Source organism: Rhinoraja longicauda, chromosome 14, assembly GCF_053455715.1.
Source record: "Rhinoraja longicauda isolate Sanriku21f chromosome 14, sRhiLon1.1, whole genome shotgun sequence".
NCBI lineage: Eukaryota > Metazoa > Chordata > Chondrichthyes > Rajiformes > Arhynchobatidae > Rhinoraja > Rhinoraja longicauda.
The window spans coordinates 18,378,571-18,404,810 of record NC_135966.1 but is presented as its reverse complement, the minus strand read 5'-3'; the positions used below and the strand labels follow the sequence as shown (position 1 = coordinate 18,404,810).

Below are 26,240 nucleotides of genomic sequence, written 5' to 3'. Positions count from 1 at the left end.
GGAGTATGGTGTGCAGTTCTGGTCGCCAAATTATAGGAAGGATGTCGACAAAATGGAGAGGGTACAGAGGATATTTACTAGAATGTTGCCTGGGTTTCAGCACTTAAGCTACAGAGAGAGGTTGAACAGGTTGGGTCTTTATTCTTTGGAGCGTAGATGGTTGAGGGGGGACTTGATAGAGGTTTTTAAAATTTTGAGAGGGACGGACAGAGTTGACGTGGGTAGGCTTTTCGCTTTGAGAGTGGGGAAGATTCCAACAAGGGGACATAGCTCCAGAATTGAGGGACAAAAGTTTAGGGGTAACATGAGGGGTAACTTCTTTACTCAGAGGGTGGTGGCTGTATGGAATGGGCTTCCGGTGGAAGTGGTGGAGGCAGGCTCGATTTTATTATTTAAGAGTAAATTGGATAGGTATATGGATAAGAGGGGATTAGAGGGTTATGGTCTGAGTGCAGGTAGATGAGACTAGGTCAGGGAGAGTGGTCGGCGTGGACTGGTAGGGCCGAACGGGCCTGTTTCCGTGCTGTAGTTGTTATATGGTTATATGGTTATATGGTTATAACCTTATCCAATACCTTGCAATGGATTTTTTAAACGATATGATGCTTGGAGAACCATTCACGTGTGCTGGATGATGTTCAGCATTTGCAAGTTGCTGACAATACAATCACTTGGGCCATGTTGAGTAATATACTAACCTCTTGACATGTTCCTTTTCGCTGTAGGAACCTTTGGGGAGTCAGGTGAACCATATACAGCAGGAAGTTCACCTTTGAGCTAAGAAAAACAGTGATTATGTGCTTAGTTTAGAGATACAGCATGGAAACAGGCCCTTCGGCCCACCAAGTCCGCGCCAACCAACAATCCCCATACACTAGCACTATCCTACAAACTAGGGACAATTTACATATTTTACTAAAGCCAATTAACCTCCAAAATTGGTACATTCTTTAGAGTGTGTGAGGAAACCGTAGCACCTGGAGAAACCCACACGGTCACTGGGAGAACGACCAAACCCTGTACAGGCAACGCCAGTAGTCAGGATCCAATCCAGGTCTCTGCTGCTGCAAAGCAGCAACTCTACCATGCCACTGGTTGACCCACTTGTGCCTCTGTCCAAAGGTATCCATGAAGATATTGATAATGGGGGGTCTAGGTAATGGTAATGTTGTTGAATGCTATGCATAATAAATAGTTAGAACCTCTCTGGTTGGCGATGCGCATTGCTGTGTTGTTGCTTGCCTTTTACCAGCTCTTGACTGAATGTCAAAGGTGAATATGGGCTCCTTCATTGCCTCCAGATTTATGAATCAAATTAAACATTGTATAATCATCAGTTAGCGGTCCCATACCTGATCTGACTGTGGAATGAAAGTCATTGATAAAGCACTTGATGACATTTGTGCCTCTGAGGCAGCCCGGATGATATCCTACAAGACTGTGTTGGAGTGAGGAGGTGTTACTGTGAGACTCATTTCGAAAAGCCCTGCAGCATAAAATAGCTACTTATTTAAATTTAAGCTGAAGTTTACAGCTGCATTTTAAAGTTTAATTTTAGTTTTGGAACTTTTTTTTTAGTAAATTACATGATCGACAGCTATTATCTATAATTCCATTTGGGAAATTGGCTGCTTATTATCCTGATTCAAAACAATTAAAAAAGAATCAGAAAGGAACATTTGTGCTTCTTTGGGGATTTAATCAAACAATTCAAGAATTCTAAGCACTGAATAAGTTATTACTTTCCACTGTCATTGCACATTCACTCAGATCTCATTCACAACATAGTAAGAAAGGCAGAAAATGTGTAATTAAGGAAAATTGTCCCAGAGAGAAATGTGAAAGCTATTAAATTATGTGGAAACAATAAATCATACTCATGTTAACCATATGACTTTGTTTAATGATAAGCAGTAAAGCAGTAACTTATTAGTCCATATTAATGCAATCAGGCTTGTTTCTTTCCGCTTTCATTATTTGTTTGCAGATTAAATAAATTAAAGAAGAGCTATGAAAGCACAGATAGCATATAATATAAGAGTGAGAAGAGAAATTTATTGGAGAAAATAGTCTCTTAGGCCTTAAGACAAAAGTGCTAGATTAACTCAATGGGACAGACAGCATTTCTGGAGAACATGGATATGTGATGTTTTAGGTCGGGACCCTGTTTCAGACTGATTTTAAGGGGGAGGGGGAAGAAAGCTGGAAGAGAGAAGGGGCAGGACAAAACCTGGCTGGTAATAGCTGGATATGTGTGAGGGTGGTTTTTGATAGGAAGATAGTTAGACAAAGGCCAGAGATAAAAAGGCAGAAGAGGCAAGGTCAGGTGGGGCAAAGGTAAGAGGAGGGGGGGAGAAAGAGGGTGGGGGAAGAATGGGCAGCAGGGGGTTTGTAGTTGCCTAAAATTAGATAATTCAATGTTTATACCATTGGGTTGCAAGCCATCCGAGCAGAATATGATGTCCAGTTCCTCCAGTTTGCCTGTGGCCTTACTCGTGCAATTGAGGAGGCCCAGGATAGAAAAATTGGAAGGGAATGGGAAGAGGAGTTAAAATGGTAAGCTACTGGGAAATCGAGTGAGCCTGGGTGGACAGAGCACAAGTGTTTGATAAAATGGACACTGAGTCTACGCTTGGTCTTGCTGATGTACTAGAGACCACAATGGGAACACCAGATGCAGTAGATGAGGTGAGAGGTGGTGCATGTGAACCTCTGTCTCACCTGGAAGGACTGTTGTGGTCCCTGGATGGAGGTGAGGGAGGTGGTATAGGGCCAGTTGTTACATCTCTTGCAGTTGCAGGTGAAAGTACCTGGTGAGGGGCAATTTGCTGATTTTGTTGATTTCATTAACTTTACCACAAAGTTCAGTCCTACCCTCAAATTAACTTGGACTCTCTCTGACACTTCTTTCCCCTTTCATGATGTCTCTGTCTGCACAGGGGACAGATTATCAACTGACATCTACTAAAAACCTACTGAATCCCACAGTTTTCTGGACTACACTTCCTCCCACACGTGTCTTGCAAAAACGCTAACCCATACATTCAATTTCTCTGTCTCCACTGCACCTGCTCCCAAGATGAAGCTTTTCATTCCAGGTTATCCGAGATGTCCTCTTTCTTCAGTAAACATGGTATCTTCCCCTGCTGTCATAGATGGATCCCTCGCTTGCATCTCCTTTGTGTCCCATGATCCTGCTCTGACAATGGGCCCACCAGGGCACCACCCTGCCTGAGGTCATGTGTGGCTGGCCCTGATAGGTCATGGTCTTTTCTCACCTCCTGCTCTCCACCCACCTACCCTCTTCTTTCAGTCTGAAGAATGGTCCCAACCTGAAACTTCATCCATCCTTTTTTTCCAGAGATCTTGCCTGACCCGCTGAGTTATTCCACCACTTTGTGTCCATCTTTGGTATAAACCAGCATCAACAATTCTTTGTTTTTATCTTTCTTACCCAGTTCACCTTCCAGCTACGTTCATGTTCCAGTCATTTTCTTGACCTCTTCTCTGAACTACCTGCTTAGCTCCTTTGTACTTGCATTTTACTTTCACTCTTCTTGCCTTTAACCAGCCTTCTGTTTAACATATTCATATTTAATTTCCTTTTCTCAATATTTTAATTGTGTGAACCCATTTAAAAGTAATGTTTCATTTAAAAAATATAAAAATCCAGTTGTTGCCAATTCTTGATTAGTGAGGATGTCAAGGGTTTAGGGAAAAGGCAGGAGAATGGGGTTGTGAGGGAAAGATAGATCAGTCATGATTGAATGGTGGAGTAGATTCGATGGGCCGAATGTCCGAATTTAGTTCAGTTTAGTTGAAAGATACAGTGCAGAAACAGGCCCTTTGGCCTACCGAGTCCACGCCGACCAGCAGTCCCCATACACTAGCACGATCTTACACATTAGGGACAATTTACAATTTTACTGAAGCCAATTAATCGACAAACCTGTATGTCTTTGAAGTGTCGGAGGAAACCGGAGATCACAGAGAAAACCCAAGCGATCACGGGGAGAATGTACAAAGTCTGTACAGACAGCACCCGTAATCAGGATCAAACCCGAGTTTCTGGCACCGTGCCACACTTTCTGCTTCTGACTTATGAACTTGCCTTTGTTGAAGCAATGAAGGCATTTCTTAAGCATGGTTAAATTGATGTTGAATGTAATTTCAAAGCTGTTAATTAGCTAGTTACTATCATTAATTATATTCTCTCATACAGGAAGTAATGCAACTGGAGAGACATCTTGGAGGGCAACTCTTAGATGAGCCTAAGATTCTTCACTTTAAAGACAGCTATCACAATTTACGACTTTCCATACATGACATACAAAGGTCGCTCTGGACTAGTAAGCTGCTGGACAGCTATCAGGTAAAATCGATTAGAAACATCATTACACAAGACGCATAGGTTAAAAAGAAGCATTTGTATTCCCAATACAGATAATGGGTAATCTATTAAAGCTCTAAAGGCATTCAATAAAGTGCTGCACGTAAGATTGATGGAAAAAGGACAGAGTAGAAATAACAAATATTTTGTCAAACTCAATTGTTAATATTGGTGTGCCCCAGGGATCTGCCCTAAGACATACGTTTTTCACAACACTCGTAAATGACTGAGATGAAAGGATAGAGAGCTGGATAATCATGTTATCAGGGTACGTGACTTGATAAATTCAGTGGATTGGAGCACTTGCAAAGTGAAATTGACAGATTAAGTGAGAGTTAGCACTGTGGCAGAAAGAGCTCATTTTTAGGAAGTGTGACATTACTTACGAAGAAAGATCAGAGTATTTTTAAAACGGTTAGAGGCTAGAAAATGTGAATAGGCGGCGAGATTAATTGATGCAAATAGCAAAATCATCAAACGGTGGGGGATAAATACAAGAACTAATTACAAAAGCTATTGGAACATTTGTCTCCCTCTCCAGAGTCGATAGTGCATATAACTTAAACCGTAGCTATAAAAAGTTCTTGTTAACCATTTATGTAGTTATGTGTTCAATTTTAGGTATCACCAAAGACTATTTTAGCTTTGAGGCAGTGCAGAATTTGAACAAGATTTTAACCGACTGTATGGTTAAATTGGGACTGATGTTGTATTCCATTTATTTTGTTAACAATTATGAAATTGTATCACTGAGTGTTTAAAATGATTGAAAGATTTAATTAATTTGATGGGGACACCTAAAATAAGTTGAAGTAACCTTAAAGTGAGAATGAGGTCATTCAGAGGTGATATCAAAATGCTTGTGTTGATAGAAAGAGTGGGCAAAATCTGGAACTCCCTCCTCTCCTGCAAAAGCTGGAGAGGTAAGGTAATTTTTTTTTAAAGTAACAGTTTATGAGGCAAAATATGAAGGTAAGTGTAATAAGAAATAGGTCAGTTGCCATCTAATTGAAAATCTGTCTGAAGAAGGGTCTCGACCCGAAACATCACCAGTTCCTTCTGTCCAGAGATGCTGTCTGACCCGTTGAGTTACTCCAGTTTTTTGTGTCGATCTGTGGTTTAAACCAGCATCTGCAATTCCTTCCTGCACATCTTATCTTTAATTGAAAATCGGAACTGGCTTCGGGGCTGAAGGGCCTGTGCTTGTATCTATTGTCTGGTTATCATGAAGGCGAATAGTTTGAACATTAATCCACCAATAGATCTCCCATGCCAGTGCAAGTGGAGAGTCTAGACAAAATGAGGTTAAATACAGATGGTGTGCAAGGTGATGGGCGAAAGGAAGTTTAAAAATAAAGAACAGGAAAGTGTGAAGTGGAGGGGAGAGGGAGGGAGAAAATGAAGAACATCTAAAGGAATGTGGTTGAAAGAAGACTTGAGGTAACCTGAGCAGGAGGGACGTAGGGTAGAGGGGAGGAGGAGATGGCTGGTGAGGTGGAGGGTTTGTACACTGCGGGAATGTAGGTAACAGTTTGTTGGGATATATTAGCATTTTTGAATTTGTGGAAAGTTCAAAAAGAAAAGCTCAGTGTGGAATCATAAACCAGAAAGTGGTGTCTGATGATCAAACTGGATGCGACAGAAGTCAGTCCAGGAAAGGTTAATAAGTGGCTTGAAAAAAATAATAATTCAGGGAGTGTCAAAAACCAACCGAGAGAGATAAATACAGAGTGAGAGAAGCAGCTATCAAGCAGTGAGGACCAAGAAGTGAACTTGCCAGGAGTGATGAAAAAATATGTCATGAAAGTTCATGAATGGCTGCAGATTAGAGGGAAAGGTGAGCTGGGAGAGTAATTACATCTGCGAAAGTGCCTGCAGTGACAGCATTAATCCGATGCACTCGAAAAATGTATAATCTCCATCATGGAAGGTGGAGGACAGGGTCAATATGATGCCACATAACATTTATTGAGTTTCACTGCACTTAATGATGCTGCATTAACCTGATAGCACCACCTGTAAGAATAGTACAATTAAAGTTTTGTATCCTGCGGTTTTTTTCCCAATGCATAGAATACAATAAAAAAAATGTGAGGGCAAAATGAGATGTCACTCAAGTGTAACTATTAGTGTTTGGCAAAACAATTTAAAATTCTTAGATATTCGAGTAACGCAGCTGTGGTGGTATCAGGTTAAATTTCTGAGAAGATAATTTCTTCTGACAAAGTCTTTCAAAACAAATTAAAGTTTTACAACTCTTTTATATATATATATATATATATATATATATATATATATATATATGCGTATATATATGTATATATATATAATATATATATATATAATATATATATATATATATTCACGTAGTTATATATACACACATGCACATGTGTAGACACAGACACACACATACATACATTAACACACTCACACGGTTGTGAAACCAGGAAATCTCTTGTGCAAAAATATGGTCGAGCCCTGGAGGGTGTTATGGAATGGAAAGATTAGAATTACAGTTGATAGATACAAAATGCTGGAGTAATTCAATGGATCAGGCAGCATCTCTGGAGAAAATGGATACGTGGCAATTCAGGTCAGGATCCTTCTTCAGACTTATTCGGTTTGCAGTTGCATGGTTCCTTAAAATTGATGGTTCAGTTGGACAGGATGATAAAGACAGCATTTAGCACATTTGGCTTCATTAGGGAGGGTATTGATGATAAAAGTTGGAACATTGTAGAACAGCTGTACAAGTTGTTGGTAAAGACTACACTTACTGTACTGTGTGCAGTTCATAGAACATATATCATAGTACAGCACAAGAACAGGCCCTTCATCCCACAATGTCACCAGAAGCCTTTAAATGACAAATAATCTGCCTAGATTCCCGCATGATTCTTCCCCTCCACCCTTCATTCTGTTTTAAGCACTTTGTCCTCAGCATTTCACACAGTTTTTCAAAATTGTGGAAAGTACAAACTGAATTTCTGAAGCTGGAAGAACATCTTGAAAAAAAAACCAAATAAAAATCTTAACATGAATCGTACAGCATTGGTCACTTATAAAATGGTTACACTATGTCTCCTTGATACTTTAAAAATACATTTGTATATTTTTCCATTGCAGTCAATGTATTCTCACTTTGAAAAACTCTGTAGACTCTAACAGATACACTTTTCATGAAAGGTCTGGTAAGGTTCTAAAGGTAAAGTGTAGTGGGAACAGGTTTGGGTATAGTTTTCTATTGGGAACTGGCTGCGTATTGGAAGGAATAATAATCTTAAGGCTTTGGACAGGATTAGAGCTGAACAGATCAGTGGACAATATGATCTCCTTCCACGGGATAACATTTATGATTCTATGATTACCTCCAGCTCAATTATATATATGTTTTCTTTCTACCTTAACGCTTCAATGATTAACAGCCAACTTATTAATTTCCCAGGAAATTCCATTTTATCACATTTGGAATGGCTGTCAAAGAAATCTGCACTGTACCTTCACTCTGGAACGGTACAGTCAATCCACGACTGAACTCAATGGTAAAATTTGGGTTTGGCAAGTAGAAGGAGAAGGACAAAGCTTTCACATTCACTTCAACTTTGCCAAGGTAAGACGTATCTAAATATTTTCAGATTTCTGGAGAAATATTTTTATAATAGTGCAAATTTGCATAGCTATAACATGTATTAGAAAGGATCATAAGATCACGTGATAGAAGTAGAATTAGGCAATTTGGCCTATCAAGTCTACTCTGCCATTCAATTATGGCTGATCTATCCCTCCCTCCTAACCCCATTCTCCTGCCTTCTCCCCATGACTGTATGAATGAATGAATTTTGTACGAAGGCAATGTGAAAACTGGAAGTCCAAAATAAAAACGATTGTTTCACCGATTGGCCCACCGATTCCACGCCAACCAGTGATTCCTCTACACTGCCACTATCCTACACACTAGGGACAATTTACAATTTTTACCTAAGCCTATTAAACCACAAACCTGTATGTCTTTGGAATGTGGGAGGAAACCGGAGCACCTGGAGAAGACCCATGCGGTCATGGGGGGAATGTACAAGCTCTGTACAGACAGCACCCATAGTCAGGATGGAACCCGGGTCTCTGATACCATAAGGCAGCAACTCTACCGCTGCACCACCATGCTGCCCCAGTCAAATGAGCAATATATTGGAACTTAGCTTTATTGGATGTTAGATCCATAACTAACTTATGGTTAAGCTGGATAGACAATAGACACTAGACAATAGGTGCAGGAGTAGGCCATTCGGCCAGTTGAGCTTTTAAGAAAAGAAAGAAAACTGAATAGAAAATATTTAAGCAAGTTATTCATGACATGGAGGATGTTAAATAAATTTTACTCTTCCCTTTTATATTCTGAATCATTTGCTACTTAGCTACTGCTAAATCTGGGCACATCCCTATTAAAAAAACTTAATGAAATATAATGGTGATACTCAATGTAATTAAAAGCATTCAGGTAGGTGGGGACTATAACTTGGCAATATTTTTTTATTGGTGCTGCAATTTTCTTTATCTAGGATAAGGACAATAGGAGCTAAGCTTTGATATTCCCATTGCATTTATTCCATCAGCATTTGTCGAGACTCACGGGCACTAACTAGAGATTCATTCTTATGAATATTTTGCATTAGACGAAGCAATTACTCACAGTTTGAATCCGATGTTTAATTAGCAAATTGTAATATTGTGATTTCTTTAGTAATTGAATATGAAGAATTCAAACTGAAGTTCCATCGAAGAAAGTCATTAGTGCTGCAGGGGCTTGTTAATCCCTCACTATGTGCTATGCCAGTGACCATTTTGTTTGCTTGATTGCTGTTTCAAAATTTAGTATCGCCCAATGTGTTGGGCATGACTAATTTGCCTTCATACCAGTGTAAGGTCGCTACCCTTCTGTACCTGAATGGACAAACAGTTCAATCTGGGAGCTTTCAGAGGAGAGAGAATAGGTGCGATGCAGAATGTTGGGGGGAAGAAGGTGGACATAGTATGCGGGACAACTGTTTTGATCAATGATGGTGTGGCTGGTGATCGCTGGTTGTGGATGGTATCAGAGATTTGGTATCTGCAACAGGAGTTAATTGCTGTCAGTGGTACGGTCACTGAGTCAGGGGCTGAAGAAAGGTTGAATCAGACAAGGGCTGGTCAGTGATAGGAAGGTTATGGAGTGAGCCTGGGGATGTCAATAAATGATTGTAGATACAAGTGACTGCAGTTACTGGAATCTGAGGCCGCAAACAATCTGCTGGAGGAACATTGTGGTCCTCTACGGTTTGAACAGTATCTGTGGGGGAAAAGGAACTGTTGATGTTTCAGGTCAAAACCCTGCATCCAGACTAAGAATGGAGAGGGATAAAACTGGTATAACGAGAATAGGGGGAGTGGTGAGATAGGGGGCAGCAAGTGATTGGTGTTCTGTGGAGGGGTGAAGAATGACAGGAAGATGGAGCCAGGTAGGGGAGTTGGCTGAGGTTTGGTGAGACAGGAATGTGGGGCTGACCTTCAGGTCACGAGATGAAGGTCAGGAGATTGGCAAGGAATGTATCAAGCAAGTATTACGAGCTTAAGGTGGAAATCGGCATTGTGAGTGGTAAGAGAAAACTGCTGGGCAGTCCAAAGGAGAACAGGCAAGTAAACTGGAGGAAGACATTGTTCGTGTTCCCAGCATCAGGTTAGCAACTGCTCAGGGAGGACTGCAGTATATTCCTCTACTGCACTGAAAGTAAGACAGTGAGTAATAATAGATACCTGTTCTATAGAGAGGACTCAGGGTAGATGGGGTTCAGAACCAAGTGGAACACACTGAGTATGGCATCATTCGTCGTCGTCATGGCTATCCCTCAAGGTCGAGGATGATGGTCTACGTTGCATTGTTTTTATGAACTCTCAGGTGGCTTATGAGTCCAAAGTTGAGCGATTGAATCAAGTATTCACCGCTTCCGTGCCGGTTCTTGACTAGGAGCTTACAGCCATCACGTAGCCTGCTCCCGTCGCCCTTCCCCGATCGCCGAAAGTCTTGAGTGAAGTTTTGTGCTGCTCACAGAATGAAGACGCCTGTGCGTGTGTTAGTTTAACGTGTACCTGATGTTGCATTCCAAGAAGCACACGGTCCTTCACAAATCAATCGACTTATTCCAACGGCGAGGGAACCAGCCTTCATCCGCCTTCACAACCGTTGAGTTCAAGATAACTTTGTCCGCCTGGTCTGCTGTTGAGGTCTTGTAGGTTGGATCGTTCTTAGTCTGGACCCTCATCCTCGACCTTGCCGCCATGGGTGGCCCTACCTGAAGCTAGTGTTTCCGACGGCATCGCTCTCGGAATCATGGGGGCACGATAGCCTCTTCATCACAACAAGGTGAACGATCCGAAGAGGTTGGCATCATTATGTGCATATTTAATGCAGAAATCTCATTGTGAGAATAAACGTAGTCCATGACAGTGCCCGGTTGAATTTTTAAATAGACTTGATATAACCAGAAACAAATGAAATCACATTTTACTTGTGTTGATCAATTTTCAGTCCAAGCATATTTAAAGAACAGACCCAAGCTGGATATTTTTCCCCAAGGATGGATTTAGTTATTTGAATATAGGTATTTATCATTAAGAGGGACCAACGTTAATTCCCTTTGGGAAGAGTGTGATGCTTACCCCAACAGATTTTGAAACTTGATTTGTGAGGTAGTCAAAATAACTTTTCACCTTCTTTGGAATCAAAGCCAAAAAAACCTTGACTATGGCTCTGAGATGATTTGCTTCCACTAGCCAGAAGGTTGGTGTACTTCTCCCATTTGGCAATGAGCAGAGATCCTAGCTTGTCTGAACCAAAGGCAAGAGACATCCCAGGCTGGGAGTCGCATCCGTTACTGTTCCCATCCAATGTGGTGGAAAAAAGGATTTGTCCCCAAGCTAGTTTAGTTTAGTTTAGTTTAGAGATGTGGAAACAGATGTGGTTTACAGTGTGGAAACGCCGACCAGCGATTCCCGTACATTAACACTATCCTATACCCACTAGGGACAATTTTACATTTACCAAGTCAATTAACCTACAAACCTGTACGTCTTTGGAATGTGGGAGGAAACCGAAGATCTCGGAGAAAACCAATGCAGGTCACGGGGAGAACGTACAAACTCCGTACAGACAGCACCTGTAGTCGGGATCGAACCCGGGTCTCCGTCGCTGCATTCGCTGTGAGGCAGCAACTCTACCGCTGCGCCACTGTGCCGCCCCTTTAGAAACCTGGCCTGAGTGGTGGATGGAGACACACTGAGGACCTGGGTTAAGCTATGTTTGTTCAGCCTCAGGTCTAGATGGCAATGTGTGCCCCATTTATTTTCAGCCCATGTTCTATTGTGCACAGATGTAGACTAAATTATTTTCATAATGCAAATGGTCAGCAAGAATGATATGTTAAATATTTTAGTCATGGAATGTTGCCTTGAGCAAAAACTAGTTATTTTGCAAATGAATATACAGAGTGTGTTCCATTTTTTTAATTGTTTCTGTAGAGAAACAGCAGCCGACCCCTCCAAGGTCTTTGATTACCTCCAGCCAATTTGGCAGTAGTATTAACAAAGGCTCATGCCAAGAGGAAAGCATTTTATGAAGTGCCTAATTTCCTACCACAGTGCCAGCAAAGCTATGCAATCCCCCACCACTTGCATTCCCTCCCATTTAAGTTGAATGCTTTCTGATTAACGTTGAAAGAACTATACCAGAAGGGGGAGACAGGTTGGGTTTTTTAAAACCACTGCAATTTCCTCTGAAAAGTGTTGACATGTTTAAAGTGGAAAGTGATGCATTATTACAATTGTGCCAAATATCAGGTTTTGTCAAACCACAGTAGTGTGATCAGTTTGGCTGGTTTGCATTTGGACAGCTGGATGGATTATACCACCGCGTGGTGGAATGACGTTCTGTCCATCTCATTTTATAGCAATTGCCAGCTGCTAACATTTAGAGTACCATCAGCATTGCAAGGTGAAAGGAAATTTAGGCAGTCCTCAGTTCAATGAACATCATTTTACCCTGAGTCCCCAGTAAATTACCAGGGTTTGATGGAAGTTAGATTGAGCTCTATTATTGGAGATAATTCCCAAAACAGAACAATCCACATGCGTCCCCAGTGACAGGGCTGAAGTTGCATCAAGATGGAGTTTCAAATTGAGACCTGAGCGCTCTGCAGATAATAGACAATAGACAATAGACAATAGGTTCAGGAGGAGGCCATTCGGCCCTTCGAGCCAGCACCGCCATTCAATGTGATCATGGCTGATCATTCTCAATCAGTACCCCGTTCCTGCCTTCTCCCCATACCCACTGACTCCACTATCCTTAAGAGCTCTATCCAGCTCTCTCTTGAATGCATTCAGAGAATTGGCCTCCACTGCCTTCTGAGGCAGAGAATTCCACAGATTCACAACTCTCTGACTGAAAAAGTTTTTCCTCATCTCAGTTCTAAATGGCCTACCCCTTATTCTTAAACTGTGGCCCCTTGTTCTGGACTCCCCCAACATTGGGAACATGTTTCCTGCCTCTAACGTGTCCAACCCCTTAATAATCTTATACGTTTCGATAAGATCTCCTCTCATCCTTCTAAATTCCAGTGTATACAAGCCTAGTCGCTCCAGTCTTTCAACTTATGATAGTCCCGCCATTCCGGGAATTAACCTAGTAAACCTACGCTGCATGCCCTCAATAGCAGATGTTACCACAATGAAAAAAATCTATTGATTGCCCACTTGCCTTACTTGCTGCATGCAAGTGTGTAGGAAAAGCATTGTTAAAATTCTTCCCTTAATTTCAATTATGGACATCCTGCGATCAAGGGTGGGCCAAATTGGTCCAATGAAATGATTCATTAGCCAGAGTTTAGGTGGAACTATGAAGATAATGAGCAAAGGCACTGACACTGAGAAGAAATGTCAAATGTATATAACATGAAGGAAAACATTGACGAATGTGAGGGGAAAGTCAGTGATTGTTATTTACCTGGATTTTCAGACCTTTGATAAGGTGCCACATGTGAGGCTACTAAAGGAGATGAGTGCTCGTGGTACTAGAGGGAAGATACTAGCATCAGTAGAAAGATTGTCTGCATGGCAGAAGGCAAAGTGTGGGAATAAAGGGAGCCTTTTCTGGTTGACTGCCAGTGACCAGGAGTGTTCTGCAGGGGTCGGTGCTGGGGCCACTACTCTTCACATTGTAGACGAATGACTTAGATGAGCAAATTGAAGGCATGAATGCAGATGACATGAAGGAAGATGGAAGGGCATGTAGTGTAGAGAAAGCAGGGACTCTGCAGAAGGACTTCTAAGTACTGGCAGAAGTCGGAGGAGGACGAGGGTCTTCATCAGAACAGCCTTGACTGTCGTTGGACTGCAAAATGTTCAAGATAACATTATCCAGCCTGAATGACCATACCTCAGTGTCACCGGTTTGATCAAGAAATGGGCTGGCCTCCGCATTCCAACAAACACAATTAGGGTCTATCCTAATTGGAGAGGGGACCACATTGAAACTTACCGAATAGCGAAAGGCCTGCATAGAGTGAATGTGGAGAGGAAGTTTTCACTAGTGGGAGAGTTTAGGACTGGAAGCCATAGCCCCATTGAAACTGGGCGTTCAGTAAAGGCAATAAACCATTACACAGTGAAGATAGACACAAAATGCTGGAGTAACTCAGTGGGTCAGATAGCATCTCTGGAGTAAAGACTGAAGAAGTGTTCCAACCCAAAACCCGAGAGTTACTCCAGCATTTTGCATCTCTCTTCAGTATAAACCAGCATCTGCATTTACTTCCTAACCATTACATAGTGCTGATCATCCGTCGTACACTCATGCCTGATTTCCGGGGATATCAATAGACAATAGACAATAGACAATAGGTGCAGGAGTAGGCCATTCAGCCCTTCGAGCCAGCACCGCCATTCAATGCGATCATGGCTGATCACTCTCAATCAGTACCCCGTTCCTGCCTTCTCCCCATACCCCCTCACTCCGCTATCCTTAAGAGCTCTATCCAGCTCTCTCTTGAAAGCATCCAACGAACTGGCCTCCACTGCCTTCTGAGGCAGAGAATTCCACACCTTCACCACTCTCTGACTGAAAAAGTTCTTCCTCATCTCAGTTCTAAATGGCCTACCCCTTATTCTTAAACTGTGGCCCCTTGTTCTGGACTCCCCCAACATTGGGAACATGTTTCCTGCCTCTAATGTGTCCAATCCCCTAATTATCTTATATGTTTCAATAAGATCCCCCCTCATCCTTCTAAATTCCAGTGTATCCACCTTAACTACACCCTTTTATTGTCTTCTTGACTTGCAGCACATGATTCTTCTTTCCCTTCTCCTCTTTTTGATCTTGTTCAGTCCCAGAGAGGTGAACAGAGAGGTGAAGCTATAAAGTTGAAAGTGATATTTTTGAAAATATATATAAACTGTCAAGATTAATCCCCATCATCTTTTAACATTAGCTTGTTTTTAAAAAAAATCATATGAAATCAATTTACAGGATCAGATAAATTAAGCCCAAATCACACAGCACACAGCAGACTAATTTTGACTCAAAATTTCAGCCGGCCAGAAGTCAGAATAAATTTTCATTTGTGTATGATTCAGGGCAATTGCAGTTAGAGTATAATTAAGTCTTATTTCAACGAATGCAATTTAAAATGGCATATGTAAGACTTGAACATATCCTCATTTCAAACAATATATTCTGGCAGCAATGAGGGACAGCTGTTACTTTGTTTTTGTTTTTTTTTGTTTACTAAATTATTATTTTGCTATTATACTTTAGTTAATTTAATTTTTGTCTCTATTTTTAATCCAATACAATGCCTGTTTTCACAGGACTCGGGCAATTTTTTTTTAGCATTTTAAACACCTTTAACGAATTGTATTACTAGGATGTCTTAAGTATATGCTATGGCGAGTCTGGAGGCTTGTTCTTTCAGGACCAATCCCTATGGTCGCTACAATGCAAAATAAAAGCAGGGGAATGTTATTTAGCTCCTCACAGCTTTGCCACAATTTAGTAAGATCTTGGCTGATCTTTAACCAACATAATAAAAGATTTGTCCGACACCAGTCATTCCTCCCTCTCCCTTCTCCGCCAGGCAGAAGGTATAGAAGCTTTGAAGCATGCACCACAGGACTCAGGAACAGCTTCTTCCTCTTTGTTATAAGGCTTCTAAACAGTCCTTGGGTCAGCTAGAGTACTGTCTGATTCACCTCTACCCCACTGCGGTCATTGGACTTTGATCCTGGATGTGTTGTGCTGCTATGCTGAGAACTATTTTCTGCACTCTGTACCTTTGCGCTAGCTGTTGTACTTGAGTTTGACTTGATTGTATTTATGCATAGTATTATCTGATCTGACTGGATAGCATGCAAAACAAAACTTTTCACTGTACCTCAGTAGACCTGACAATATTAAACCCAAGACAGACACGAAATGGTGGATTAACTCGGCGGGTCAGGCAGCATCTCTGGAGAAAAGGAATAGGTGACCTTTTGGGTCGGGGCCCTTCTTCAGACTGAGTTCTGACTCATGAGTCTGAAGAAGGGCCTCGACCCGAAACATCACTTATTCCTTTTCTCGAGAGATGCTGCCTGTCCCCCTGAGTTACTCCAGTATTTTGTATCTACGGTGTAACCTTCCTACACAATAATAAACCTAAACCTGAACCTATCTTCAGCGCTACTTCTTGCATAACCACAGATCCCTTCATTCCATAACCCTTCAAAATGTTGTTCGTCTTAGTCTTGAACCTATTCAGCAACAGGACCTCCACAATTCCTCAGTGTTATAAAATTCCAAAGATTGGTCACACTCTAGGTAAAGAAATTTAGTTTTAGTTTATTATTGTTATGTGTGCTGAGATGTAGTGAACTGCGTGTTATCCAGTCAAAGAGGATACTGTACTTATTACTGTTCAGCCGTTTGGCTGTAAATAATTGACCTCTAATTTTGAAAATGTTGATTTCTGGTTCTAGACACGCCAACAACATATTTACATCTACCCTTTCAAGCCCCATAAAGTGTTTGCATCACGACTTTAAACTCAAGAGAGTCTAGGCCCAGTTTGGTTCACTACTCCTCAGTAGAAAAATATGCCACCCCAGTAAATTAAGCTGGTGATATTTTTGTGTTCTAGATATTGCAAGTGTATCTTTCCTTAGGAAGACCAAATGTGCACACAATATTCCAGATGCAATTTTGCTAGGATGCTATGTAGTCACAGTAGGAAGTCTTTACCCTTGAACTCCAATCCTTTCGTAGCAAAGGCTGAAGTGTCATTTGCCTTACAAGTTGTTTGCTTGACCTGCTTGTTAAATTACACTGATATTTGTGAATGGACAACCAGGCCCCTTTTAAAGCCTGCATTTTACACTCACCATTTAAAAATGCAATGCTTTATTTCAAATCAAAGCCGATAACTTCCCGCTTTTCCACATTATGACTTGCCCCTTAGCTTATCTTTATCCCCAAAGCTTTTCTGCACCTACCTCACAACTTCCAATGCAACAAGTCAATTTTGTTTTGAGGAGTTGGGAGTATCTCAGGTATTTCCTGGAATAGCTACCTGGGGCATGTAGTCTACCATGAAGTTTTATATATTAATTTGTTTGTGAACCTTCTAACTAAATTACTTTACTATTATTCAAGCTTCATCGTCTCTTCCTGCAACATTAGGCATTTCATTTCCACTGGAGTTAGGCATTCCAGGTGCTAGTTGATGATTGTATCCAATAGCTTGGGGATGGGTTCATTTAAAGGTGGAGGCACATGGGCTTGTTATAGAGGCATCTTGCCTGAGTGTCTGGCACTAATCCATCATTAAAAAAAAGGATGCAGAGGCATAAGAGAGAAATTTTTATTAAAATAATTTCTTACCGGAAAACTGAAACCAGAGTTTGGAGACAATTCATTCCCTCTGAGAGTAGGAATAGCTAATGTGTGCATCAGTGCTGTGCTGGGAATACAGAGCATCCAGGAAACCTGCACTTGACCTCCATTGTGTTTAAAGAAGATGAGCATCGTTAAGATAATGAGAGCATACTGACATTTTGCACAATTGCTGGAAGGCATTACTAACACGCTTCGCCATATGTTCATTCATCCATGGTGCCAATTGTGAAAGGATTACAATTATGATCCTATTTGGTGTTGTGTAAAACTATGATCCGATTTGGTGTTGTATAAGACTGTGGAACATTCTAGGGAAAGCAGTGAAATATTTCATATTAAAAGGGGAAGAAAGTACAATGGTTTCATGTTCATAAAATAATGAAATCATAACATGAATACTGTGCAAGTTATCTGCTTGTATGATATTCCTCTGAATTGAAAGGGAATTCACATGCTTGTAGTACATAATTTTCCATTTGTCAAAGTTAGCAAGAAAAATATCAATGACAATCCATTCATTATTTATTGATATTGTAAAAGGTCAAAAAAGCCTTTATTTAATTTTAAATGTACAGAAAATGTTCAGTCGATTGGAAATCAGGATACCTTATTACTGACTTCAAGTGATGATGCTGATTCTTCATTTTAAGTTGTCTCGATTTTTTTAATGAAAGTTTCAGTAAAAAGGTTACTTATCTCTACCAAGTAGAGTCAGTTGTAATATAATTGAGCTGCATGTAAAAATAAGAAACACATGCTCAGGGGAATTGTACAATGATTGGTAGATAACTCTCGAGGAACTCAGAAATATTTATTGTACAAAATGTGCACAACAGTATAAATGTTTAGCAAGAGGTCAGTGGGAGTGATTAGTTGGAATTTGCAGCATAAACTCACACTATTTAACTGCTGCATGCAATTCAGACTTGAAGCACTCGTATAAACAAACCCTAGTCATTCTTCAGGACACAGAAACCTGAGGAGTCCATTTAGTCTCTCATTCATATTCAATCTTTGAATGAAATCATAGCTAATTAAAATAAGCCAACCTCCATCTTTTCCCCCATCTCTCTGAATTCCATGTTGTATTTCCTACAAAGCCAATTCATTCTTACTATTGCAGTCCCACGTAGTAAAATTCTGATCAAAGGTCAATAACGTTTCCTTGTCGACTTTTAAAAATTTTGGGAAATTAGAAGTAATCTCACTGATATGATACGCTGAGAGAGATTTTCAGGAATTGTCATGAAGAGTATTGCTTCAGGATGAAATTTTGATCAACTAAGCATCGAGGAGATTCATGAAGCATCAAACATTCATGAAGATGTTTGTGGAATTGATGACGACCTAGGGCTGTAGATGTTCACCCCTTGAATGTAGTCAAGGCTGAGATCAATAGAATTTTGGACTAACTAAATGAGAGGATAGAGGGATCATGTAGAAAAAATAGATGAGACCATCATAACTCATATCTCATAACTTTTCAGAAGACACTAAAATGGGTGGTATGAGCCAAATGTGGGCAAATGGGAGTGGTTTAGATGCAACATCTTGTTCGACATGGATGAGTTGTGCCGAAGGGACTATTTCTGTGCCCTATGACTCTGATTCTATCCATGATATTATTCTGCATCTTATCTGTTTTAATTCCTAATATCCTTTCAAAATCTCGCACCTCAATGTGATCACCTCTCATTCTGTAGCTATCACTTTTAGGAACCTGCAGTGCAAGCTAATATGTCAAGGTGATTATTTGGGCTTTTAGTCCTTTGCACTTTTCTCTTGTTTTTTTTCTCTTCAGTGGCTTTAATTATGTGCCTTGAGTCGACACTATTGCTGTAATGTTTATGGTGTCTTTTTCAGTGAGGACAGTTACAAGATACAAGGTTTTTGTTTCATGCCTCAGCGTTTCTTTCTGTTCTTCTGTTGCTTCCAACTCACCACAGTTCAGGAGGTCCAAAGTGATGGACGTTATCTTTACTAAAGCATCACTCCATTTGCCACTGCACTTGCCACTGTTTATCCTTTTTGGTCATTCTATTAATATTTCTTTATAGTTTAATGATTCCATTTAAACACTTAAAACAAATTTGTATTTACAAGTAAATTTCTTTTTAAATTGAAGCTTATTGCAAAATAAAAAAGGTCCCTTTTAAATTTGGTACAATCTATGCAAAGTTTAACTTTTATCTTAATAGTTCATCTGTATTGCAGTTTTTAAACATCTGACTGCATATTGAGAGTCATTCTCTGGTTACAAATAAACATTTGATTTAACTGATGGAATGAGATGACATGGATGTCTGCTCTAGTAAAATGAGATTTAACAGTTAAATGGCCAAGGTTTAATAATAGCGAAAAAACTCATACTTAAATTGTGGAAAAAGTCTATTCCACCAACACTTAAAATGTGGATTGGTAATATGTTGGAAACAGCACATTTGGAAGAAATGAGACTCCTCCTAATAGAAAAAAAAGACCAATTCTTATCGAGTTGGTCTCCATTTATTGACCTTGTGGAATCTTGCGGTGTAATATCAGCATAAAATTAAAATTCGGGGTTTGACTGAAAATTGATTAAGAAAACATCGATTGGTTGCGTGGGAGAATCTCCTCTCTGCTTTACTTTCGCACATTTTTTTTTTTTTCACTCGATACTCACTAATTTATTCTTTACTCTTCACTACTTCTTTCTTTCTCATTTCTTTTTAAAAAGGAAGTTGTACAAATAATGTTTTAATAATTCTTGGCACCTGTAAAAAGGAACCATTAAAATGTAATGTGCTTACTTCCAAAAAAACAAAAAATATAAAAAAAAAAAAATGGCCAAGAGTATCAGGAAATGCTACATTCACAGGCCAGCCTTGGCAGTTTGAATGAATGTGATAACTATCTCATCACCATGTTGCCATATCCGGTTTAGTTATGCTTTAAGATGAGAATGATATTCAAATGCACGACATTTTTATGTTTTTATTATTTCATCACCAATTTTATCATTGATCTCATTCACATTCATCTTGTCACCAATTATACTTTCTTGCATCATAATCATCTCCAATCCTTGAAGGTTCCATATTCTCAATTCACCTAAATTCATGGTTTAGCCTTCCAAAAACCCTAAACTCCACAACCCCACCAAACCTACTTAATAACATTTGTGAGACACGATCTACACAATAATTCATGCTGGCCTTCTCTTATCAATTTCTGCCTTTCAAAATGCATGTACATCTTATACCTCTTGTATCTTATATTGGAAATCTTATCCAAAAGTATCACCTTTAGCAACTTAATTACCACAGTGTCAGGCCTACTGGTCGATAGTTGCCAAGGTTTTTTTTGCAGCCCTCCTGAAATAAGGCTGCAATATTAACCACCTTCCTGTCTTCCAGCACCTCACCCATGGCAAACAGTGATGCACATTCTCTATACTGGATCTGGCCCTATACTGAAAGGTGGATTTGAATTTGGGTGTCCCACAGCAGGCTTAGGGGCAACTTGTAATTGTTTTTCAAAATTGGGCTCTGCTGATGTTTGCTCCAGCAAGCCAACAACTCAAACGGTTTATTGGTATGGTGCAAAAGCTAAATAGTCTTCTATTTTTTGTAGTGCACGTCAATGTATTAACCATTTTTTTGTGGAATTTATAGACGGAATGTATGTTCAAAGGTTTCAAAGGTCTTTTATTGTCACATGTACCAACTAAGGTATGGTGTTATGCGAATTACCATACAGCCATACGCAAAAAAGCAACAAGACACACAACTACATAAAGGTTAACGTAAATATCCACCACAGCCGATTCCCTACATTCCTCACTGTGATGGAAGGCAAAAAATTCCAGTCTTCCTCTTTATTCTCCCGTGGTCGGGGCAATGAAACCATCCGTCGGGGCTCCCGCAGCCGGCGGTCAAGGCCCCCGCGTCGAGGCAATCGATACTCCCGCATTGGGGCGATCGAAACTCATGCGGGTCGGAGCTCCTGAAGTCGGTCTCTGACCAGAGACCGCAAGCTCTGTGATGTCAAGTCCGCAAACAATCTATAGTTGGAGCTCCGAGGTCGACCCCTGGCAAAGGGATGGCGAGCTTCGCGATGTTAGGTGCGCAGGCACCCGCGATGGAGCTCCCGATCGATCTCCAGCAAAGGCCACCAACTCCTCGATGTTAGGCCACCGTGCGGACGGAGATACGATAGGGAAAAAAATTACATCTCCGCCGAGGCAAGAGATTAGAAAAAGTTTCTCCCAACCCCCCCCCCCAACCCCCCACATAAAACAAGCTAAAGAATCTTAAAAACAAACATTTAACACATACAATTTGAACACAAAGAAGGAAAGGACAGACAGACTGTTGGTGAGGCAGCAATTGCTGGCGCCACCCAGTGGTGAATCTGGTAAAACCAGTTTTGTTGCCCATTGCCAATTTATCTTGTAAAATAGGAGGGGGGGGGGGGGGAGCTTCCTTAAACAATGACACTGATAACAGGGATCTGGAGGAGCATTCTTGAGGGTGGGTGCAATTTAGAAAGACAGGCACTTTGACAACATTTAAAAAGCATATGAAAAAGCACTTTAATCATGGACATAATAGGCTACAGATCAATTGATGGTAAACAGGATTAATGCAGATAAGTACTTGATGGTCAGCATGGATGTGATGGGCCAAATGGCCTGATTTTGTGCTACGACTGTGGAATGTTATTCCGTATTTTTTAACTAGATATGACTGTCATTATTGAAAAGTACCGTATGGTAAATTAATGATTGCTGATTGATTATGTTACCATTAACAATGTCCATCAAATACATATCTGGTGATTGCTTCCTAATATCTTGAAATGTTACTTTTAACGTTATCCTATATTGCTTTTGCTGATTTTGCTTTTGATAACCCTTAAGTAACTATTCGCTGTAGAAAATGAGTCTTGAATAATGCATCTTATCTTTGCGTTCAGGTACCATAATCAACACTGGCGAAATTGAGTAACCTAATGTGCATTGTTGAAAACAATAGATTAGGAAGTTTGTACAGAATGATCATTTATTGCTACTGAATAATGTTTTGGGTAATTTTTTGTTACCAAGATAATGTAAAATGTTTGCTTAATTATTTTCAGCACAAAATACAGTAAATGTAAAATTGGTAATTTCCCCCATTTTAAAAGATCCAATATAAACGTGAAGAGCAAAAATTGAAAATAAAAATTTGACAGAATTGAAACTGGGACATAAAAACTGAAAATGTTAAAAATGAATTAAAAATAAAATACCAGGAGAAGAAAGAGGAGATTTTCACTGTGTTTGACCTACAACATTTCAACTGTGGTGGGGTGCTCTTTGCATTGCTGAAATCCATTATAAAATGTTGCACTAATCTTGGGTTTTTTTAATTTCTAAAAGGATGCAAGGCAAACTGACTTTCAGTTTATGGAGCCAAATAACTGTGGCACATCTTTAGCGGGACCTTGTGCTTTCAAAATCCCTTATCTGATCAGGCAGAAGATTTGCAGCAGCCTGGATATTCCAAGTTCAAGAGGAAGTGACTGGAGAATGCTGGCATATAAATTGAAATTGGACAGGTGGGTTTGAATGAATTTATACATATGCAAATTTTTTCCTGTAATTTTATCTGTTCTAGGTATTATAATTTAAACTCATGGGAGTTTGTATGTGTGCATTTTTTATTCTCAATGCTTCAGTTTCTTTTCAAAAGTACCTCTTTATTTCAGTAGCCTTTTCTGGTTTGAGCGTTCCAATAACCCGATGACTTAAAAATAAAGTCCTCTTCGCATCAAGCAACTAAATTGAAAGTAATCAGCCTTGTGCTTTTGGAACCGATAAGAACATCAATCTTATGCCTTTAGCTGCAATTTGTATATCTGAATTTTTTATTGAAAACATGGGGAATATTAAGATCAGGAAAAATAGTAATGCAGGAGGGGAGGGTGGGAACAGCTGGATACCATCTGCATTACACTAATTATCCTAAGCTAAACAAGTGATTATAAGCAGAAAGATGGTCTTGCAAGTATTTATCCACTCCTCCTTAGTACCTCAATGCATCAAATCAAACTATTAAGATTTTATTTTTGATTTCAATTTATGTACCATGATTATTCGGTATAGCCCCAAAATACCACACAATACATAATATCCAAACAACACTTCTATTTTATGTTATACAAATATGCTTATAAAGTGATTCTTCCTCCTGCGCTCCAACTCACGGGACTGTTTGTGTATTTGTCTTCTGAAATACTTCGATTTTATCAATGGAAACCAAAAGAAAAGACTTTCCTATTAACAGGCTGAAGTGCCAATAATGAGAATCTAACCGTAACATTTAGAATCACAAGATCGTGTTGCAGTCCTGTGGGCATTTTAACAGTTTACACCAATAATATCGTCTTTCTAGAATTTATATTAAAACATTTTTAATCCAACCTATTCAATGTTGATTCAGCCACTTCTCAAAACAAGGTTGTGCTTGGCAATTTTAAAGTCCCATTACTGATGCTTGATTAGAATAATTGGTGTATCTTAAGCTGCCAATTAATCCAGGCATGTGCATCTTTCTGATTTTGAAGTATCATTGTATTTTTACTTCCTAATGACTTCTCATTTAAATCCCATTGATATTTAGTTTTATTGGTATGTTTGCCTTTTCATGGCATGAAAAATACTGCCTTATCTTGATGAAGCAATGACCCTGTCCTAAATGTTGCTAAGTATAATTAATTTCCAAGATACTTTGAAACATTCATCCATTAAAGTATATTTAGGTACCCTCGGCTATTACATTTATAGAAGTGTTGCTTTTTTATTGTTTTGTGTGTTTGAATTGCTCCAAAGAAAATAATCAGCAACAGAAATCAAAGACTATTGCATTAATTGCAATCTTCCATCTACATCCTCTCTCTGTATCACCCACCTGGAGCAACAAGACATGGACAATGTGGCACAATGGCAGTATTAAGACCCATTAGAAATGGCTTTGAATACAGAGACTTGATCCTACACGTTGACCAAATTGTTGCCTGCACAGTGGCTGCTTGAACTGCTGAAATGTACTAGCAATTTATCTTTTGCTCAGCATGAAACATATACCCGGTTTTCATTCAAATATGCATGGCCCATTGATGGTTCAGTCCAGTCATCCAAAGCAGATCAGCGATGTGGTTGCAAATGAAGTCTCACTGTTGCTCTGTGGGCATTGAATGGCGATACCATACGTGGAAGTACGCATGGAGTGAGAGGGATTGTAAAGCAAATCCGGGCAGCAGGCATATCTTACTTGATTCTGCTCAAAGTAACCTTTGGCCTGATTTGATTGTTAGACACCAAAGTCACGAAAGGTAAAATATATCCACCTTATTGCAAAGGTAAATAATTTTCTAAATTAAGAGGCTCATGAATTAGAAAATAAAACCATTCTGAAGCATATCTGTTTTTTGTTTGTATTTTAACAGGTATCTCAATTATTTTGCCTCTAAAGCTAGTCCTACCTCCGTGATTCTGGACTTATGGGAAGCTCAGCATTTGCATCATGGCAACCTGAACCATCTTGCTATGATCATGGCGGAAATGGGCAAGCAAGAGCCAATGATTTTTGTGGTGTCAGAGGCAGAGTGCTGAGGTAGCTTCAATACGTTACTGACAAATTGTGAACATCAATTTTAAGGGAAAACATATTCAGATGCAACTGAAGTGTCGTTAAGCGGTAACTCTCGCTTAAGCGGTAAGCGGTTAAGCTTAAACAAGATCAATCTATTTTCAATGGATTAAGGCTTCTATGTAGATTTGCTACTTTTGTGAATGGACATTGATGATGGAAATGGATTTTGTATTAAGTTCACTAATTCCGGAAAGGGCTTCAAAATAATTAATGTTTGGCTGGCCCTAAGTGGTTCATTGGATAATTATACCACATTTTTTAGCATAGAACAAGGAAGGAAGACCCTAGATTTAATCTCTTTTATGTTGATAAAATAATAAACTGTCACTAGGTTGGAATTGCCCTCAAGATTCCTAAGATTGATAATAGAAACAATGCATAATAGTTTATTTATTTGTATTATTATTATTATTATTATTATTATTATTATTATTATTATTATTATTATTATTATTATTATTATTATTATTATTATTGTTGTTGTTACGTGTACCAAGATACAGTGAAAAGCTTTCATTTGCATGCTATTCAGGTAAGATAAAGACTATACATGAATACAATCAAGTCCACAGTGCAAAGATAAATAGTACAACATTTAGTACGGAAATTTAAAATTGAAGTTCTGTAGGTAATTCATTCGAGGCTATTGTCAAGGTGGTGACGTTGAAAATAATATTAGGATTGACTCCTTTCAAAAAGGCCAGTATTATATTCATAACATATTTATTTGCCATTTTATTTATAATTATTTGTTATGAGCAGATTTAGTTTTATTGAATGTCTTGATTTTTTAATTGAAATAGTAATACCATATTTTATCCTCAAAGCTTTTATCAACAATTTGGTACTGTTGACTTTCAATGGATTAGATTAGATAAAGTTGTCAAAGTGAGTTAGCCACTTTTTAGGCTAGACTATTATACACATTATATCTTTTATATAATTTCCTCCCTAGCTCCATTGAAATCTTTTACCATTCATTTATATCACCCCAACTCAATGCTTCCTTAAATATATAGAATTATGATGGTTATGAAATAGCTATAAATTTGCCTCTAATGCTTTGAATATGGCTGGACCAGAAGTTATGTTTCCAGCATGTTATAATTTAAGATAACTTTATCTTTCCTCTTCTCACTTTAGTATCTGCGGATACATCTTTAGGCATTGTAATGAAATCAATTGAACATTCTATGACTGCATTTCCTTAAGCATT

At 39.3% G+C, this 26,240-nt stretch overlaps 1 protein-coding gene across 2 annotated transcripts in view; it reads left to right on the top strand.

The window, feature by feature from the left end:
* unc5a (unc-5 netrin receptor A) overlaps window positions 1–25,392 on the top strand; it is a 353,822-nt gene extending 328,430 nt beyond the window's left edge. For both annotated transcript variants that reach the window (XM_078411523.1, XM_078411522.1), the window contains 4 exons: window positions 4,223–4,372; window positions 7,839–8,003; window positions 22,750–22,928; window positions 24,819–25,392. In XM_078411523.1, the coding sequence (XP_078267649.1) occupies window positions 4,223–4,372; window positions 7,839–8,003; window positions 22,750–22,928; window positions 24,819–24,984 (660 nt within the window). In that variant the 3' untranslated portion in view covers window positions 24,985–25,392. The remainder of the gene's footprint in view (window positions 1–4,222; window positions 4,373–7,838; window positions 8,004–22,749; window positions 22,929–24,818) is intronic.
* The last annotated feature ends 848 nt before the right edge of the window (window positions 25,393–26,240 follow it).